The sequence below is a fragment of the Chiloscyllium plagiosum genome, unplaced genomic scaffold (assembly GCF_037043375.1).
Source record: "Chiloscyllium plagiosum isolate Xiang-an unplaced genomic scaffold, Cpla_swu_hap1 HiC_scaffold_1, whole genome shotgun sequence".
Classification (NCBI taxonomy): domain Eukaryota; kingdom Metazoa; phylum Chordata; class Chondrichthyes; order Orectolobiformes; family Hemiscylliidae; genus Chiloscyllium; species Chiloscyllium plagiosum.
In genome coordinates, this window is record NW_028270139.1 from 155,039,270 (window position 1) to 155,052,045 (window position 12,776).

The following is a 12,776-nucleotide window of genomic DNA, read 5'->3' on the forward strand; positions in this document are numbered from 1 at the left end:
AATGTGATAAGACCTGGGTAGAATTTTGGAGTGATGTTGCGTAGATGAATACAGTCACCAGGATGCCAGGGACAAATCTCCTGCTGTTTTAGAATAATACCAATGAGAACATTTTGCAAAGAAAGGATGCAGCTTTCACATCCCATCTGAAAAACCACATCTCTGACAGTGCAACACTTGTTTTGTTTATTCATTCATAAGATATGGATATCACTGCCCTTAGCCACTTGATTGCTTCCTGATGAAGACCTTATGCTCGAAATGCCGATTCTCCTGCACCCTGAATGCTACCTGACCGGCTGTGCTTCTCCAGCACCACACTCTTCCACTTTATTGATCACCCCTACCTGCCCTTGACTAAGTGGTGGTAAGCTGCCTCATTGAACTGCAGTCCTTGCCTCGTAGGGACATCCGCAGTGTTATTAGGAAGGGAGATCCAGGATTTAGACAATAGACAATAGACAATAGGTGCAGGAGTAGGCCATTCAGCCCTTCGGGCCTGCACCGCCATTCAATATGATCATGGCTGATCATTCCTAATCAGTATCCTGTTCCTGCCTTATCTCCATAAACCTTGATTCCACTATCTTTGAGAGCTCTATCCAACTCTTTCTTAAATGAATCCAGAGACTGGGCCTCCACTGCCCTCTGGGGCAGAGCATTCCACACAGCCACCACTCTCTGGGTGAAGAAGTTTCTCCTCATCTCTGTCCTAAATGGTCTACCCCGTATTTTTAAGCTATGTCGTCTGTTTCGGTACTCACCCATCAGTGGAAACATGTTTCCTGCTGCCAGAGTGTCCAATCCTTTCATAATCTTATATGTCTCAATCAGATCCCCTCTCAGTCTTCTAAACTCAAGGGTATACAAGCCCAGTCGCTTCAGTCTTTCAGTGTAAGGTAATCCTGCCATTCCAGGAATTGACCTCGTGAACCTACGCTGCACTCCCTCAATAGCCAGAATGTCTTTCCTCAAATTTGGAGATCAGAACTGCACACAGTATTCGAGTGTGGTCTCACCAGGGCCCTGTACAGCTGCAGAAGCACCTCTTTGCTTCTATACTCAATTCCTCTTGTTATGAAGGCCAGCATACTATTAGCCTTCTTCACTACCTGCTGTACCTGCATGCTTGCCTTCATTGCCTGGTGTACAAGAACACCCAGATCTCTCTGTACTGCCCCTTTACCTAAATTGATTCCATTGAGGTAGTAATCTGCCTTCCTGTTCTTGCCACCAAAGTGGATAACCATACATTTATCCACATTAAACTGCATCTGCCATGCATCTGCCCACTCACCTAACTTGTCCAGGTCACCCTGTAATTTCCTAACATCCTCATCACATTTCACCCTGCCACCCAGCTTTGTATCATCAGCAAATTTGCTAATGTTATTGCTGATACCATCTTCTATATCATTAACATATATTGTAAAAAGCTGCTGTCCCAGCACGGATCCCTGCGGTACCCCACTGGTCACTGCCTGCCATTCTGAAATGGAGCCGTTTATCACTACCCTTTGTTTCCTATCAGCCAACCAATTTTCAATCCAATCTAGTACTTTGCCCCCAATACCATGCTCCCTAATTTTACTCACTAACCTCCTTGTGGGACTTTATCAAAAGCTTTCTGAAAGTCCAGGTACACTACATCTACTGGATCTCCCTCGTCCATCTTCAGAGTTACATCCTCAAAAAATTCAAGAAGATTAGTCAAGCATGATTTCCCCTTCAAAAATCCATGCTGACTCTGTCCTATCCTGTTACTACTATCCAGATGTGGCGTAATTTCATCCTTTATAATAGACTCCAGCATCTTTCCCACCACTGAGGTCAGACTAACTGGTCTATAATTTCCTGCTTTCTCTCTCCCACCTTTCTTAAAAAGTGGTATAACATTAGCCACCCTCCAATCCTCAGGAACCGACCCTGAATCTATCGAAGTGTGGAAAATAATCACCAACGCATCCACGATTTCCCGAGCCACCACCTTCAGTACCCTGGGATGCAGACCATCAGGCCCCGGAGACTTATCAACCTTCAGATCTAACAGTCTCTCCAACACCAAATCCTGGCAAATATGAATTCCCTTAAGTTCAGGTCCTTCAGCCACTGTTACCTCAGGGAGATTGCTTGTGTCTTCCCAGCAACGATGAAGGAAGTGTCAGATAATGACCAACTCCAAAAAGAATCATCTCTCCTTGACATTCAATGACAAGTCAGGATGGTGAGTGATGTGAAAGGGAGCTTGAAGTGATGGTGTTCCCATATACCTGCTGCCCTTGTTCCTCTCGGTGGGAGAGTCTCAGATTTGGAAGATGCTGTAGAAAGAGCCTTGCTGGTTGCTGCAGAGTGTCTTGTAGATGGTGCACATTGCTGTCAATGTGTGTTGGTGATGGAGGATATGAATGCTGGAAGTGTTGGTTGGAAGTTCATTGAGCAGACTGCTTTGTCCTGGATGATGGAGCATCTTGAGTGTGTAGGTGCTGCACCCATCCAGGCAAGTGGGGAGTATTCCACCACACTCCTGACTTGTACCTTGCAGATGGTGGACAGGCTTTGGGAAGACAGGAGATGGGTGACTTGCCATAGAATTCCTAGTCTCTGCTCAATATTTATATGGCTGATCCATTTCAGAGTCTGGTCAATGGTTAGTCCTAGTATGTTTATAGCAGGAGGAGGGTTGTTGCTGCAGGGGAATGCTGGGTTTGGGGTGTGGAGAGATGGGACAGCATGAGCGTTGGGGGAGTCAGCAGTGGTAATGTCATTGAATGTCAAGGGGAGACGATTAGATTCACTCCCTTTTGGAGTTGGCCATTACCTGATACTTGTGTGTTGAGAATGTCACTTAATATGTATTAGTCCAAGCCTGACTGTTGTTGCATGTGGATACTTCCTCAGTGAAGTGCTTGAAAGCATCAGACTTGATTGTACTTAAAATAACTCCACAGAAGCCAGTGCCCTGTCACCAAGTCACCCTTTATTTACAGATGAAGAGTCCTTGACACTGACCCAGCTCCCACAGAGCCAGCCCTCAGAGTGTACAGAACCTCTGATACTCCTGTTTATATCTGTCAGCCAGGGCTCCCTGATTGGACCAGGTTTACAGCCCGAATCAGGGAACCCCTATTCTGTGAGGTCCACCTGACTGACCTCATCACAATCATTACACTGCTCACGTCTCTGGAGTAGGACTTGAACCTACTTGGCGAAGAGATGCTGCCTGCTGACCCGTGCTGCACAAGGATGGCACTGTGGCTAGGTGAAGGTACTGTCAATGTTGCTGAAGCTTGCATTGAGTGTGAAGGCGCGTGATGCTAGGAATAAAAGGCTGGTTTGGGGATTGGATCTGAAAAAGCTCTGATTGGATTGAAAATGTACCCCATATAATCGAGGCCAACAAAGGCCAGAAACATGCCTCATCAACTGTTGTCTCGTTTCAGGCTGTACGAAGGCAAAGAAAAGAAAGAGTTTGAAGAATCTATGCAAAATCTGTTTGAGACATTTAATGCCCTGATGATGTCAAACCTAGAAGGCAATACTTTACTTATGCAGGTAAACAGTTCTCTGATCAATCTTGCATCAAGGAGCAGGGTCAGAACATACAAACTTGGACCAACATTCTGTAAGATCCTGATTTATCGTCCACCCCAATACCACATTCCCATTGGATCTCCATATGGCTATATTCCAACTTGTGTTCTGAAACATACTGTCTCAGTCTCAAATACGCTTACCAATTAAGTATTTATAACCTTCTGGAATGGGAAATTCCAAACATTTGCAACTGTCACGAGTGAAGAAGTTTCTCTGTATCTCAGTTCTGGATGGCTGACCCCTTATCATGAGACTAACTGTCCCAATTCTCAGCTCCCCAGACAAGGTATTCATCCTCTTAACATCTACTCTACCCATCCCTATAAGAATTGTACATTTTTCAATGACAGCTCATAAAATTATAGTTAAAGATGTGTCATGTGTTCATTTGTGAGATAAACACTGAAGAATGAACATAATACAAAATATACTGATAAGGTCTGGCAAAGCAAAATGAGCAGAGAGAACAAATGATAACACATACAGTTTGGGCTGAATGGCCTGTTTCTGGACTAAAATTTAAAATTATTAGATGTTTAAATCTAAATTGAGGTCACGCACACTTATGAAGAATTTAGAGAGATGTGGGGTAATTCTAATTGCTGAAACAATTGATGCACCATCAATCTTCCTCTTGTTGAAGCTGAGCTACAAAAACCTAATGTGATATTAAAGCCCATGAAGATGCTGTCAAGCAGCATTGACAGTTGGGATTTACCAATCAGAGTGAGTGATGACATGAATTTGGACAAAACATACAGAAAAATTTGCTGAAAGTTGTTAGAGTCACAGAGTCATAGAGATGTACAACTCAGAGACAGACCCTTCGGTCCACTTGTCCATGCTGACCAGATCTCATAAATTAATCTAGTCCCATTTGAAACCTTTGACACATATCCCTCTAAATCATTCCTACTCATATACCCATCCAGATGCCTTTTAAATGTTGTAATTGTACCAGCCTCCATCACTTCCACATGCAGATTATTCCATACATGCACCACGCTCTGCGTGAAAAAGTTGCCCTTAGTCCCTTCTTTCCCCTCTCACCTTAAACCTATGCTCTTTTGTTTTGAACTCCCCTAGCCCAGCAAAAAGTCCTTGTTTATTTACCCTATCTATGCCTGTTATGATTTTATAAACCTCTAAATGTTTGCCCCTCAGCCTCTGACGACCCAGGGAAAATAGCCTCATTCTATTCAGCCTCTCCCTATAGATCAAACCCGCCAACCCTGGCAACGTTCTTGTAAATCTTTTCTGAACTCTTTCACGTTTCATAACATCCTTCCTATAGCAGGGCGACCGCGCAGTATTCCAGAAATAGCCTAACCAATGTCCACAACATGACCTCCCAACTCCTGTACTCAATACTCTGACAAATAAAGGAAAGCATACCAACGGCTTTCTTCACTATCCTATCTACCTGAGACTCCACTTGCAAGGAACTATGAACCTGCACTCCAAGGTCTCTTTGTTCAGCAACACTACCTAGGTACTTACCATTAAGTGTATCACTCCTGCCCTGATTTTCCTTTCCAAAATGCAGCACCTCACATTTATCTAAATTAATATTTGCAATGCATTTTTGAGACTGAAAATCGGGTTGAGCCAGGATTTCAGCAAACTGTGTCCCCTTCTGGGAATAGTAAGGTTTGCCGCAAAATATGCTTCAGGTCCTGTCACATTCCAATTTAGGACAGAAAGCGATTGATTTTCAGTGAATTAGAAGGCTACAAAGAGTTATTTTAAGAATGAGGTCCTCAGAAGATTAATCAAAGTGCTGAGCTCACTGAAACAGGCCAGGTCCTGAGGTTACTTGACGCTTGCAGCGACTGCCTGGGGAGTCTAGAACTTGGAGCCCCCAGTCTCAGGATGGGGGAACCAACCTCCTCACTGAAGTTTAAGTCTTTGGAATTTTCCACCCATAAGTTCGCAGATACTCCACCCTTGAATTTATTGAAGATTGTGTTTGGCAGATTCTTCCTGTCTTCCTATCGAGAGACAAGGGATGCAGGGAGTGGATGGGATATTGAGGCTGAAGGCAGATATCACCCGTGATTGTAGAGTTGGCTCGCTGTCTCGTATAGTCTGCAGACTCTCCCATACTTACCTTCTGAACAAAGTGAAAAGCAGAAATATAGTGACCAACCAAAAGGGAGAAGGTTTTTCATAGCAGGTATTAGAAAAATGTGAAGAAAGGAAACAATTGTTATGGACCATTCAAAAACCCCTCAAATATCTCAAGGACGCAGTCTAGACTCTAACTTTTTCTTATTTAAAGGCAAGTGTAAGGTGCTGTGTTCTAGATGTGATTCAACTGGTCAAACTTTAAGCAAAACACACTCTATTCTTGTACCACAGTTAAACCACAAACAAAAATTAAATTCCATCGAAGTACTTAACAGAATAAAATATTACTTAACTACTACTCATTAACTGTTCCAATATGGCAGCATCCCATAAACACACCCTTGCTAAAGGCAAATTTATCTAAAGAGATTTGCTCATATGCTACCTTGTCATTCTATTCCAGCAGACTGAAACACTAAAAGAATGAATCTAGCAGCCAAGAGACCTCAAACCTTTTGCAGCAGCAGAGAGAGAGCTGTATCTTGGAGCTTCAACTCCACAAACCCTAACTTCAACAACTAAAAGCAAAACTAAAACCCTGGGTCTGTAAGCGCCTGACTCCACACACTCATATTTCTTTTGACTAATTTTTTTAAAAACTCAAAGCTATTTCCTCTCCATGGAGCAGACATCTTGATACCAGTTTGACATCACCTCTCTTCAAGAGACACAGGACAGACCAATTCCCTCTTGAAGGCTCACATTGTCACAAAATATCATGGAATAGGGCAAAGTGGTAACAGAAAACATTTGCTGGTTAACATCTTTCTGTAGCATAAATGCTGAGTGTTTCAGGAAAGGTAAATATTTTTTAAAAAGCATAATAATTGTAAAAATGTGTTTGATCTTACTAAACCTGAATGCTCTCCTACACCATGCGGTGGTTAACTCTGATCAACTGTATTCTCTCAGTTAAGTTCTCAGTTCTGACAAATAGTCAGGTCAGACTTGAAAAGTTAAGTTTGTTTCTCTCTCCACAGACGCTGCCAGATCTGCTGAGTTTCTCCAGTGTTCTCTGTGTTTAAACTCTCTTGTTTGTTCTGTTTCAGGGAGCATCTCTGAAGTACTTGCCGACTGTCTTGCAGGATGTTGCCTCAATATTTGATCCGGTCTTGCTGAGGTAAGCCAATGTTTGACTATATAATCTGTTATGTATAACTGTTATACTCTCAATAAAGATCACAGACCTGAAACATTAACTGAGTTTTTCTCTCTTGACCATTAAGAAGGTGTTTAGCATGCTTGCCTTCGTTGTTCAGATCTTTGGTTATAGAAGTTGGGATGTCATGTTGAGTTTGTATAGTACATTGGTGAGGCCCCTTCTGGAGTTACTGTGCGCCGTTCTGGTTACTGTCTTGTAGGAAGAATATTATTAAATTTGCGAGGGTTCAGAAGAGATTTGGCAGGATGTTGCTGGGAATAGAGGGTTTGAAATATAAAAACAGACTGGAAAAACTGGGACATTTTTCACTGGAGCGTAGGAGGTTGAGGGGTGACCCCTTTGAGGATTATACAATCACAAGGGTCATAGATGTGAATGACATGTGTCTTTTCCCGAGGGTGAGCGAGTTCAAAACTGGGGGCACACTTTTAAGTGAAAAGGAGAAAGATTTAAAATAGGTCTGAGGGGCAACAGGTTCATGCGTGGAATGAATTTCTATAGAATGTGATGGATGCGGGTACAGTCGCAGCTTTTGAAAGACATTTGGATAAGATCATGAATAGGAAATGTTTTGGGGAATATGGGCTAAATGCAGGCAATTGGGACAAGGTTAGTTTGAGAACATGGTCGGCATAGACAAATTAGACCTAAGGGTCTGTTACCATGCTGAATGACTCTCTGACTCTGTGGTTATTAGATTTGCTGAGGCCATACTGTCACTCTTAGCTGGAAAAATGTGCTGCTGGTTCAAGATGAATGTTGTTTACTCTGCTCCTGCGCGCACCACAGATGCTGAACAAGTGAACCATCAGCAACATGCACAGCTTGTCCTCCTGTTAAGTTTTAGCTCTGCTTCACAGTTTACCCAATTTATAGCAGTTGGTTGGCACACAGATAGGTGCCAGCCAAGTGGTAACAACAATAACTTCATTTCAAGTCATCATTTTCCTTTCCTCCAAGGCATTTCATGGGAACATTGTAAAACAAAATTTGTCGCTCATTCATGTTAAGATATTTCGGACAGATGATCAAAAGCTTAGTTCAAAGCTTATTTTAAAGACCATCTCAGAAGGGGAGAGACAAGTAGGGATGGGAAAATGATTCAGTGGAATAATTCTGGAGTTTAGTTTATAATCAGTTGAAGGCAGGGCCATCAATGGTGAAATCATTGATAAAGAGGGAAAAATTGGAATATGAGAGAAAGCTAGTCAAAATTATAAAAAATTGTAGAGTTTCCATGGATATTGAAAAATAAATTAATTAAGTAATTGTTGTTCCAGTAGTAAATGAGTCTGGGAACATAAGGTGATGAATTGCACTGTATACTGCATTAGCCTTAATTCCTGGGTTGGATAGACTGTCTTTTGAGGAAAGATTAAATAGAATGGATTTGTATTCTGTGGAGTTTGATATAAAGGAGAGTGAACTCATGTCAACATGTATAACATTCTTAACATAGGAAATTCAAAACAGCTCCAGGTCAGCCATGATGTTATTGAATGGGAGAGCAGGTTCAAGGATTGAATGGTCTACTTTTGCTCCTATTTCGTCTGATTGGAAAATTAAATGGCGGTGTCTCTAATAATCAAGTGTCCCAGGCTAATTCTTCAGGGGATATGGGATCAAATCCATCCACGGCAATTGTTGGAATTTTAAATTCAAATAATAAAGATCTGGAAGTTAGTGTCAGTAATGGTGACCATTATTTATGTTTATAAAAATTCATCCGGTTCTGAAACCTGTTATCCTTACCCAGTCTGGTCTAAGTGTGACTCCAGAGAGACAGCAATGTGGTCGACTCTTAAATGCCCCCTGCAAAGGCCCAGCAAAGCCACTCAGTTCAAGGCTAGATTAGATTACCTACAATGAGGAAACAGGCCATTCGGCCCAACAAGTCCACACCAACCCTCCGAAAGGCAACCCACCCAGACCCACTTCCCCACCCGATATTTACCCCTGACTCATGCAGCTAGCACTATGGGCAATTTAGCATGGCCAATTCACACCTTTGGATTATGGGAGCAAACCAAAGCACCTGGAGGAAACCAGCAGAAACTCAGGGAGAATGTACAAACTCCACACAGACAGTTGCTCAACACAGGAATCGAATTCAGGTTCCCTAGCGCTGTGAGGTAACAATGCTAACCACTGAGCCACCATGCCGCCTGTAGTTCAAGGGCAGAGACTCTTACCCCTGGCTGCATGGACTATGGGGTGGCACAATTCCAGGGTGAAAGGACAAGCCATGTAGGACTGAGATGCAGAGCACATTCTTCGCTCATTGCGTAGTGACATTTTGGAATTCGCAGCACGGGAGAGCAGTGAAGGCTCAGTCTTTGGGTACATCTGGAATCAAGATGGACTGCTTTCAGCACATTAATAATTTCATGGGATAGAGGGATAATACAGGAGAACTATGCTAAATTAGATCAGTTTTGAAATGTTTGAAAAGTGGAGCAGGATCAAAGGGCTGATGGCCTACTCCAGCTCTTATTTCTTATGTTCTCACCGCAATTTAACCTCACACATCTTAACCTTGAAACAACATTCCATACTGGACCAGTCTAACCAATGGATCCTATAACATAGAACATAGACAGAAATGGGCCCTTCAGCACACCATGTGATGCTGAACATGATGCCTGCCCTTTGTCCCTATTCTTGCATATTCATGTGTCTACCTAAAAGTCTCTTAAGTGCCCCTATCGTACCCGCCTCCACCACCACTCTTGGCAGCTCATTCCACACTCCAATCACTCTCTGTGTAAAAAACGTGCCCCTCATAGCTCCTTTGAACTTTCCCCTCTCACCTTAAATGCATGCCCTCTAGTATTGAGACAAAAAAGCTGCGGATGCTGGAATCCAAAGTAGACAGGCAGGAGGCTGGAAGAACATACAAGCCAGGCAGCATCAGGAGGTGGATAAGTCGACGTTTTGGGTGTAATCCTTTTTCATGCCCCCGAGTATTAGACATTTCAACACTGGGATCCTAAAGCTTTTCCCCTTTTGAGGATTTCCCTCAAGTCATGAGACTATTTTACAGTGACTAATAGAGTTTGTTGCAATGATTAATTAACAATTATTTTAGCCTTATATCATTTGATTGCCAGGTTGGTAGAAGACGAGACATCTGGATCTCAGTCTTTTTTATCTTATGCTCCTAAAAGCATTAGGCTCCAGCTCACAGAAATATATGTCGCAATTACTCAGATGATTTAGTGCCAAGTCACGTATCATTTAAGGGAATTTCTGAATTCTTAACTCAGCCTCATTGAAGACTACAGCCTAATTAATTTATGCCAGAGCCTCACAGCCTGACTGGAGACCTTCGTTTTCTCAGCCTGAGCTAGACTCGAACCCAGCTGAACTTTGTGTTGTAATCTGTCAACCTTCTGAAATTAATATTTTTCCCATTATATTTTTTCACTGTAGTCCTGAACTCTGTGTGTCTCATCAATTATGCTGTTCCTGGCCCTGTGTTTGCCTCCCTTTGGTTTGATAGCTTCCACAGGCCAGTTTCAACCCTTCCAATTAACCCCATCACCCTTGGTATTTTCTTTACAAATATATCCTTTAGTTGTCTTTATTTCTTGCTTTTTTTTCTTACTTAGTACTTATATTATTGGTCTAGCAAATCCACAGTTCAAATCCCACCAGAGTACCTTGAGAACTTAAAATTAAAAATTGAAAATTAATAAGCTTGAATCAGAAAAGTAAGCACTGAGCTGTTTGATTGTTGGAAAAGCTGGCTCACAAATGTCCTTTAGGGAAGATATCATTATGGCAGCAGTTCCAAATCTAGAATCCCTTGCACTGAGAAGGACAAAGTCAGAAGAAGCATCGGAACACTGCACGTGTCCCTCTAAGCAACTCACGATTCTAACCGGGAACTATATCGCTCCTCTCCAAATGTTGTTAGAACACTGTTCCTATCAGCACAGGTATCACCAACACTGCAGCAGCTCAACAAGCCAGCTCATCAGTGACTTTCCCAAGGATAATTAGGGTTGGGCAAAAAAAACAAAATGCTGGCTTTCCAGCAACACTCAATGTAGGATTGAAAGCAACCACATAGAAAATAGGAGGAGGAGGAGGCCATTCAGCCCTTCGAGCCTGCGACACCATTCACCGTGATCATGGCTGATCATCTAACTCAGTAGCTTGTTTCAGCTTTTGCCCCCAGATCATCCCATCCCTGCAGGTCTGGCAGCATCTGTGAGCAGAAATCAGAGTTAATATTTTGGGTCCGGTGACCCTTCCTCAGAACTCTTCCTCCTTATCATCGCAACAATTATCAATATTTTCCCTTGAAGTTCATTCTGATGCGTGAGCTACAGTGATGAATTATCCACATGGGAGACAAGCATCCAAAGCTGAGTATGATTGGAAGGCCATAAGATGTAGCGGCACAGGTAGATCATTCTGCCCATCAGGTTTGCTCTGTCATCTAATGCGTTCATATCTGGCTGATAATCCTTAACTTGTTCCCCTCCGTGACATAAAATCTGTCTATCACACTAATAATTAATGACCAGCCTCAATAGTCCCTTGCGGTAAAGATTCACTGCCCTCTAAGGGAATAAATTCCGCCCCCTCCCATCTGTGTCTCAGAGTCCTTGCTCTGAGATTAAATCCTGTGGTTCCATTTCCATTGCATGTTACCGTAAAATTAACTCCCTCCTCTGAGGTTTAAAGGAAACCTATCTCCTAATGGCCCAAGAACCAGCATATCACAATTCTCTCAAAAGGGAAAACAATTTCTCTCCATCTTCCTGCCTGTAGGTTTCAATAAGATGACGTCTTATTCTTCTGAGCTCCAATGAGTAAAAATCCACACTGTTCAACTTCATGAGAAGACAAGAGCCAGTATAAACTTAGTGAACCTTCCCTGGACTACCTCCAATGCATGTAGATAGGGGAACCAAAACTATTCACAACATTCCAGGAATGTTCTAACTCATGCCTTGTATAGTTTAGCAAGATTTCCCTCTTTTTAATCCTCTTTTCTCTGGAAACGAAAGTCAAAATTCCACTTGACTTCCCTGTTCATTCCTGAATTTGCATGCTATCATTTTGGATTAATGCATGAGGTCCCCAAATCGAACTGTTCCCTAGCTTTTTTCAGCCTTTCTGCATTCACCCAGCACCTCTAATCTTCCTGCCAAAGTGCAAAACCTTGTATTATATTCCATCTGAAAATGTGTTGCTGGAAACGCGCAGCAGGTCAGGCAGCATCCAAGGAGCAGGCAAATCGATGTTTCGGGCATAAGTCCTTCATCAGGAATGAGGAAAGTGTGCCAAGCAGGCTAAGATAAAAGGTAGGAAGGAGGACTTGGGGGAGGGGCGTTGGAAATGCGATAGGTGGAAGGAGGTCAAGGTGAGGGTGATAGGCCGGAGTGGGGGTGGGGGAGGAGAGGTCAGGAAGAAGATTGCAGGTTAGGAAGGCGGTGCTGAGTTCGAGGGTTGGGACTGAGACAAGGTGGGGGGAGGGGAAATGAGAAAACTGGAGAAATCTGAGTTCATCCCTTGTGGTTGGAGGGTTCCTAGGCGGAAGATGAGGGGCTCATCCTCCAGCCGTCGTGTTGCTATGGTCTGGCGATGGAGGAGTCCAAGGACCTGCATGTCCTTGGTGGAGTGGGAGGGGGAGTTGAAATGTTGAGCCACAGGGTGATTGGGTTGGTTGGTCCGGGTGTCCCAGAGGTGTTCTCTGAAACGTTCCGCAAGTAGGCGGCCTGTCTCCCCAATACAGAGGAGGCCACATCGGGTGCAGAGGATGCAGTAAATGATGTGTGTGGAGGTGCAGATGAATTTGTGGCGAATATGGAAGTATCCCTTGGGGCCTTGGAGGGAAGTAAGGGGGGAGGTGTGGGCGCAAGTTTTGCATTTCTTG

The 12,776-nt window shown here is 43.2% G+C and overlaps 1 protein-coding gene across 2 annotated transcripts in view; it reads left to right on the top strand.

Moving 5' to 3' along the window:
- The window catches only part of LOC122553785 (dedicator of cytokinesis protein 2-like), a 1,246,386-nt gene that overhangs the window by 351,836 nt on the left and 881,774 nt on the right, over window positions 1-12,776 (top strand). For both annotated transcript variants that reach the window (XM_087991733.1, XM_043698147.2), the window contains exons 23-24: window positions 3,441-3,552; window positions 6,774-6,844. In XM_087991733.1, coding sequence (XP_087847859.1) covers window positions 3,441-3,552; window positions 6,774-6,844 — 183 coding nt within the window. The remainder of the gene's footprint in view (window positions 1-3,440; window positions 3,553-6,773; window positions 6,845-12,776) is intronic.